Raw genomic sequence first — 9154 nt, forward strand, 5'->3', positions numbered from 1 at the left:
TATATATATATATACACTCATATATGTGTGTGTATACACACACACATATATAGGGTTTAGAAATTTTATCTTCATATAAGTTATTGATTTTATTTTTCATTATCTTTTAATTAATATGAATTACTAATAAATGCATATTTTCTTTTTATCTGTTTTTGTCTTTCGATTCTCTCTCTTATACAACAATATAGTGGAATATATATAGATGAATAAAAAAAAGAATCAAAAAGAGGGACATCCAATGGCAAGGCAAAAAAAATGATCAAAAAATCTTTTGATTCTTCCACTGTCACAAGAATACAAGTAGTTCTTTTGGTTAAAATAATTTAAATAACCAATTTTTAAAAAATATCAATTATTTAATCATTTAAAACTAAAATGGAAATACTTAATCATTCAACATAAAAAAGTTCAAACAATTTATTCAATCAAAACGAGTTCAAAAACTTGATAATTTAAAATGGAATAGACTCTTTTTTTTCTTAACTTTTCTCTTATTTAAATTCAATACAAATGATTTTCTATAAATATCCCATTCATTAAAATAAATGATTACTCATAAAAATTAACTTTTGTATTACACTATTTTAATTTTTTTAAATTACGACGAGACTTTAATACTAATACATACATGTAATATTGTATACATAGAGGAGCGATCAAATGCAAACCACTCAATTTGTATAGACCGTGTAAACCACCCTCATCCGTTGATTTCATTGTTTAATCTTGTGAATTTTTTTCATGAAATTGTTTAATCTTGTGAAATTGTTTTATCTTGTGAAATTGTTTCATATAATTTTTTTTTTTGATGAAGTTGTTTCATATATGGTTATGAAACTGTTTCATATAATACTTAATGAAATTTTAATGAAACTGTTTCATATATTTATCTAAAATTAAAATAATGAAGATGATAATATCCATTATTAACACCCTCCACAATAAAAATGATTAATCAACTTCTCATAATTACAAAAAAAAATGAACAAAATGAAAAATTATGATCGATTGAATGCGGTTTGTACGGTTTGTATAAATAACGTGGTTTGCAAAGTAAACCTCTTCTATATACATATATATGTATATGTATATAATATAAATGAAAATAATATAATTGATATATAATGATGATATAAATAAAAAAATTTATATAATATATTTATATATATATATATATATATATAATATCCTATATATATATATATATATATGTGTGTGTGTGTGGGGGGGGGGGAGGTTCAAACGAGAACTTTTATGATTTATGAGAACGTGAAAATAACCTAATAACCTCAAACTTTTTTAATTAATAAAATAACTTATATTAAATATAAATAAATTAATAAGGGTGGTAATGTAATTAAGTAATTTTTATAATTTTTATTTTATTTTAATTAATTATAATTATCCCTTTTTTTCCTGCACGTTCGTTTCCACACCCTTGTGATAATTGTGTGATTGTGTAACCATAACCTATCGAAATCATGATCAATCGAGTGTAACCATAACCTATCGAAACAATGAGTAATCGTTGTGATAAATGTGTGATTGTCTAACACTAACCGATAGAAACCATGATCAAATTGAGTGCATAAGTGATGTTATAATAGTGATATCACATGATTATCACACTCATATCACACCAAATTGCTTAGTGGATTTCGCCCATAATCGTTGTGATAAATGTGTGATTGTCTAATCCTAACCTATCGAAACCATGAGTAATCGTTGTGATAAATGTGTGATTGTTTAACCCTAACCGATCGAAACCATGATCAAATCGAGTGCGCTGTTATGATAGTGATATCACATGATTATCACGCTCATATCACACCAAATCGGTAGTCGATTTCCTAAGTTAACCCTAGCCGAGCGGAATCCTTGTGATAATTATGTGATAATCACATGATTATCACAACCATATCACACCCAAATCACACCAAATAGTGTTAAGATAAGCGATAACCATAATAGCGCATTATGTTATCCAAATTCTTGGGTTTAGTGTGATCGTGTTTTTAAAATTTTATCACTTTGAATTCCAATATTACCCTTTTGCCTCTCAATTTTTTTTTGAATTGTTTTAATTTCATTTTTAATTTAAAAAATCTATTAATTTTTATTGTTATCACAATATGAGGTTAATAGGTTGTTCTTTTGTTCTTGTAAATCACAAGGGTTCTAGTTTGAATCATTCCCTATATATATATATATATATATATATATATATATATATATGTAACTTAATTAAATGAAAAGTCTAAAAAAATTCAATTGACTTTATTGTTTGGAATGATTAAGTTATTGAACAATTTTTTTGGAATAAATAAGTCATTGGACATTCCAAAACCTGTTAAATAACTTATTGGACTTTCTAAAACCTGTTAAATACATTATTATAACCTATACAAGTGGTTAATGTGGTAAAATAATGGAGAAAATTTGAAGAAGAAGAAAAGGTCAACTGACTTTCTTATTTTAAATGATTAATTCTTTAAACATTTCTGAACAAAAAAATTATTTACATCTATAAAATAAAACAAATATATCAAAAAATTCTTACATTTAAAAAAGATTATTGATCAAATTTATTATGTCAGTGATTTTTCAAATTAAAAAAATAAAAAAAGGATTTAAGAAAATACTGATTAAATTTATTATAATTTAAAACAAAATATATTTCATATATGATTTTTTTAAATTAATAGAAATAAAAAAAGATTTAAAAATCATTACTGATTAAATTTATTTTTATTTAAAATAAATATATTTTGTTGGTATTTTTCAAATTAAAAAAATAAAAAAAGGATTTAAGAAAATACTGATTAAATTTATTATAATTTAAAACAAAATATATTTCATATATGATTTTTTTAAATTAATAGAAATAAAAAAAGATTTAAAAATCATTACTGATTAAATTTATTTTTATTTAAAATAAATATATTTTGTTGGTATTTTTCAAATTAAAAAAATAGAAAATAATTTAATTAAATTACTGACAGATTAACGATTAAATTTAACTAAATACATAATTAATTAAAATTCGTTACTAGTCCGTTGGGGAAACGATATCACCGACAAGATTCAAGCACGATTTTTCATACTTATTAACATATTTCTATGTTTGAGTATGTGACGGTGGTCAAATTAACCATCAATTAAATATAAGTAATCCATGCATATATACCAATGAAAACTATTGACGAATTTTATATATAAATAATCCATGTATATATACAATTAAACACTAGCGAGAAATTTTAATTAATTATGTATTTAGGTAAATTTTATCGTTAATCTATCCGTAATTTATTTTCTATTTTTTAATTTAAAAAATCACCAACGGGATATATTTTCTTTCTAATTAAATTTTTTTTTATCAGTAATCTTTTTTAGATCTTTTTTTAATTTTAGAAATCATATACGGAATATATTTATTTTTAATTAAAATAAACTTAGTCAGTAATCCATTTTAAATCCTTTGTTATCTTTTTTTAATTTGAAAAATCACTGACATAATATTTTTTTTTATTTTTAGTTAGAATAAATTTCATCAATAATATTTTTTAAATATAAGTACTTTTTTGTTATACTTATTTCATTTTATAGATGTAAATACTTTTTTCGTTCAGAAAATGTTTAGTGAGTAATCATTCAAAATATAAAAATCCATTGGCTTTTTCTCATTATTTTATCACATTAACCAATTTTATAAATCATAAAAATATATCTAACAGGTTTTAAATTTTAAAAATATAATATATTATTTAATCGATTTGATATTTTATAAATTTTAAAAATAAAATAAACTTTTAACCATTCATCAACCTTGTTAAAAGTGTGTCACTAACACTCCCCTAAAATAAATTATAGAGACTGAATATTGGAAAATGTAGTCACCAACTTACTTGATGGAGTCATTAAAGTTGCTATCGAACCCCACTTCATCGATCACTTACACACGTTCAAATCCCAATGTCTATATTTTCCCACCCAAAACGTATATCACAAACCTTTTACTATCCACATCACCTCACACTGCTTCTATTGGCCCCACCTTATTTTCCATCACCATCTTTTATTATTGTCTGAATCACAATACATATAATTCATTATTCATCCTTGTTTTTAAAAGACAATGTCCTCCTTTTTGGACTATCAAAACAAAGGGGAGTACTCAATGCCCACTCATAAAACACAGCTGAATTTCATGTGCTCAATTATGTCCAAATTAATCCTACCTATCTCCTCCATTATACATGTCTTTTAACTTGAAGGTCCCATTAATTTCTAGGTGTTTTATGACATTTATACATGCACCCTTCATTCATTTGTAGGTTCATTCCCCTTGCTCCAATGTTGATGTTTCTTGTTTTTGTTATCTGGACCAGTTTGAACGCACCCCGATTGGCCAAGAATGCGATACTTATTATCAGTTGAATGATGGTGTTTTTGTTATCATGGTTTTTTTTCTTTTTTACTATAGATTATAAATGTGTTATATTCATCTTTCTGCAAACACTTTCCCTGTGGATGTCTCATTCTCTATTACAATATCTTACTCTGATTGTGCTGTTGTTTTTCCTGGGAGTACCCAATCCAGAAATGGCCACTATCAATCTACTTCATTGTTTATGCTGTTCTGTTTCCTGGGATTCTCAACCTAAAAGTGGATAAAAATCACTCTTTTATCATATTTCACTTCTGCCGACGGTTTCATCTAACCACGCTTTTGCTTCAGCTTTATTAGCCTTTTCGTTATCACTTTTACTCCCATACCTTACTTACAGTGTTAGCAAATAGATTTCTTTCTGATTAAAAAAAACGTGGGTAAACATAATAGTTTACAAGAACGATTCTTCCATCAAACATGCATATATATACATATATATGGTCATGTGTATATATATATATATATTTAAAAGCAAAGATTTTTTTAGGAAACCAGTTCAGACAAAGAATTGAAATACTGCATCTTTTAGTTGGTAAAGAGTCGAACCCACAAAGATTTAGGTTTAAAGTCTTTAATTGGTGGGATACAAGTAGACAAATAATACGAATGGGCAAATGGTCATGTTTTTTACGAATTAACATTAGCATGCGACGCATCATTCCATTAATTGACAGTTGAAAAGAAAATATACAACTACTAGCTAGAAAATACCATAAAAAATAACTCAAAGAAGATACCATAATTAATCAAAGAAAGTCTGCATCGTCACATTACACTGCTAGACGGATTGATCCACATTTATAATTATATTAACTTGGAAGACTGCTCCAGATTTCAGTAAAAGCTCTGACGATGATTCCATGGTAATATGGAGAATTCAGCTGCAAGAAACAGTTGAGAAGCTCTCGGAGATCATCCTTCCCGTATATCTCCTTCTCCATTATCATCTGCAGCATGGATTCCTTGAAATCAACATATGGATCGCTGGAATCTTTCTCTACAGCCAGGCTGTTGCCGCCGATCCACCCAAACCCTTGCACGGCTTTCGAACTCTTCACCGGAGTTGGTGATAATGTAGCAGTGGTAAGGGTGGAGTCATGGTGGTGTACGTCGGAATAGTAGCGGTTGCGTTTATGTTTGTTGGGTTTTCGGTGGAAGATCTTGGAGAGATTCATTGTCCGGCAAGAACTGCCGCAGCCGAGGGTGACGGCGGTGGTGGTTTGGATGAGCTTCTTCTTGACTGTAGGCATTCTTCAGTTGGAGCAAGTTGATAGAAATTTCCGTGTTTATTAATTGTGTTTTTATTTACAGGGAGAAGGGTAGAAGCTAATGTGACAGCCACTGTTTGGTGACAGTCCAATCGATGTGATCAATTTAAGTGACAGGACATAAAAATTAATTCTTATTTCATGATTTAGATGAGAAAAACTCACTCGTCACGTTGCAACGATCAGGTCTACAATTTAAAATTTCACATAAGTGACGGATGTGAAATTTGCGGATGTATTATATTTAGGTAAATTAAGGAGATGAATGATTAGAATACTAATTTATGAAAAAAATAATGATTGTTTTGGCCAATTTTTTTAAATAAAAAGGTGGGTTAAACGTATTCTATAGATTGTTAAATGCATCACTATCTTTTTATTATTTCTTTATATACCTGAATATCAAAACTTACTTTTATATTTATAATAACTTGATTTTGATATAAAAAATGTTACATATAACATTAACCTATATAAATAAATTATAAAGATGAAAACCAACAAAACTCAAAAATGACATGGACAAAAATCAATAATTTAATATATATATATATATATATAATATTTTAAATGCAACCATGTCTATTTGTACAACCAATGTAACCTAATTAATTAAGATATTTATAGAAATGATGAGAGTTTATTTATTTTGATTTAAATATTTATGGAAGATGAATATGATTCATTAATTATGATAAATACTTTATATCAGGAAACAACAAAAATTTTATAAAATCACATATTCGTCAAATTAAATAGACGATTAAGATTGTGTTTTATAAATGTAAAGATATGTATAATAACCAACCCCTCTCTCTCTCTCTCTCTCTCTCTCTCTCTCTCTCTATATATATATATATATATATATGTAAAACATGATTAAAAGTATGCACGTTATATCCAAAGCAACATGAAAGAGAAAGTGTGTTACACTCTATAAGGAAAATAAGTACGTAAAGTACACTTTAAAAATTAAAATCATTTGTGATAAGTTAAATCATACATTTTTCAAAAAAAAAATACAAATAGGTTATTTTTATTCTTGAGTTAAATATATATATATATATATATATATACACACACACACACATATATATATATATTAGAAGAGGAATCGCGTAATGCAGCGAGACACATCTCGATTTTAATGTTCAATTTTATTATTTGTCTCTACTGATGTTATAATACGATTTTATGTGTTTTTAAGAAAACAATAATGATTTTATTTTTGAATAAAATATAAATTTGAAAATAAATATATCAATATTAATATCAAATCAACTATTTATAATTTCTTTAATTTATTTTTTATTATAATTTAATTTAAGTTTAATAACGAAATAATTTATTTTTGATTTAATAATATAACAATTTTTAAATATAATAATTAAGTATTCTGTTAGAACCCAATGATTATCCTAACTATATTTTAAATTTTTTATATTTAAAATTAGTTGTGTATCAGGTATTTGATTATGTTTATCTACAGTTAGTTACACGAGTTCATATATGGAGCTTTAATAAGTTGTACTTACAAACAATCTACTTACAATATTAAGTTTTAAGTAATATGCATTAATAAACAGTACTTTACGTATAAAAAATGGTTTTTAAGAATTTTTATCAAATGTTTTATAATATAGTATATATATATATATATATATATATATATATGAGCGTTCAAATAAAAATCACACTCATTTATAAAAACCGTACAAACCACCCTCATACGTTGATTTCATTGTTTAATCTTATGAAATTTTTTCATGAAATTGTTTAATCTTGTGAAATTGTTTCATATAATACTTTTTTTTGATGAATTTGTTTCATATATGGTTATGAAATTGTTTCATATAATATTTAATGAAATTTTAATGAAACTATTTCATGTATTTCTCTAAAATTAAAATAATGAAGATGATAATATCCATGATTAACACACTTCACAATAAAAATGGTTAATCAACCTCTCATAATTACAAAAAAAAAATGAACAAAATGAAAAATTATGATCGGTTGAATGAGGGTTTCACGGTTTTTACAAATTGAGTGGTTTTTATTTGAACGCTCCCATATATACATACATATATATACTACATTAATAAGCATTTAAGTCATTATCTTAATTACAACCTTCTAAGCACAACTTACAATCATTTTATGCAAGAATTCAAAAAATCTCTTAATTACAAATTATCATGCACAATGTACAAATTATTTATGCAAGGGTGTCATACCATACCAAATCCTAATTGGGTCAAACCTACTTTCTCCTTATCAGACTTCTAAAATCACCAATTTGGGCCACTTTCTTCTTCTTTTTCTTCTATATCCGATCACTGCCTTCTCTACTCTTACCAATTTCAGATTTCAAATTTGAAATGATTCTTGAACGCTGAGAGAGAGAGACTTCCCCTCAAAAATACGATTCAAGCTTAGGGTTTAGGGTCATCCTCTTTGAAGAGACACTCATCCCTTGCTCAAAATGATTCAGGCTCATCCTCTTCGAATAGACACTCTCTATCCATCACTCAGGCTTTAATCCTAGTCTATCACTCTCCAGGTAATCAATCGGTTCCATCGAATTTACTCTGTTTCCATCGATTTACAGTCTCTCATCCAGGTAATCACTCTCCATCGATTTTGGTTCACTTTTTTGTACCCTCTTTCGCATACTTCTTTCTATCACACTCTCCTTCCGTTCCAATTTCTGTCCAGGTAATTAAGGTTTGATTTCCCACTTTTAGTTCTTGAACTTAAATACTATTGAATTTTGATTTCTTCTTTTAAACTTGAATTGCAGATAACCTATGTGGTATCATAGGTTTGTTTTTTTTTATCGCAACCGATTTTTTGTATAGCAAGAAACTTGACCTGCTGTTGTAGAAAACTAAAATCGATTGTGTCTTTATATGACATAAGATGTTATTTAGTCTATTTTCTCTACATGTGTTTGTTGTAGTTTGTTCAATGGCATAAGCAACTGGGCCTGCCAACAAGCCAAGAAATGAAGAGATTCGTAGTTGAGGTGAATTATTCTTACTATCTTTTCCACATGTTTGTTCTGCTTGTTTTCCTTTAGATACAAATGACAATACAAATATACGCAGTACCTGGAGATGGAGGTGTGATAAGAAAACATGACCGTTCATCATTCTCTTGTAATGCTTTTGCAGAAGGTACAATTGTCTTTTGCATATAAGACTTTATTTATGAAATGTCAGGCGAATATGTTAATAAATTGGTAGTGAAACAAGAAGTGATCCTAAACTAAGGGTGTTTTTGGGGTTTCCGTAGTTCCAATAATTAGGAAAAGCAAGAGCGTGTAATGTAGAGACAACCAAACAGCCGTGTTACATGTGTGTGTGTTTCTATATACTCATTCTGTTTGGGACTGCATCATCTTGTGCAGAAAAATAACAACCAAACA

At 27.1% G+C, this 9154-nt stretch overlaps 1 protein-coding gene across 1 annotated transcript; it reads right to left on the bottom strand.

Moving 5' to 3' along the window:
- Positions 1-5132: 5132 nt before the first annotated feature.
- On the bottom strand, positions 5133-5706 carry LOC112501461 (transcription repressor OFP6). Its single transcript, XM_025105103.1, has one exon. The coding sequence runs from the start codon at positions 5704-5706 to the stop codon at positions 5266-5268; it is 441 nt and encodes a 146-aa protein (XP_024960871.1). The 3' UTR covers positions 5133-5265.
- Positions 5707-9154: the final 3448 nt, after the last annotated feature.

Source organism: Cynara cardunculus (assembly GCF_001531365.2).
Source record: "Cynara cardunculus var. scolymus isolate 2C chromosome LG 1, CcrdV1, whole genome shotgun sequence".
Classification (NCBI taxonomy): Eukaryota; Viridiplantae; Streptophyta; class Magnoliopsida; order Asterales; family Asteraceae; genus Cynara; species Cynara cardunculus.

Bases quoted from the DNA above. Each gene is read 5' to 3' on its own strand.
- LOC112501461 (XM_025105103.1), bottom strand. From the start codon at position 5,706: ATGCCTACAGTCAAGAAGAAGCTCATCCAAACCACCACCGCCGTCACC.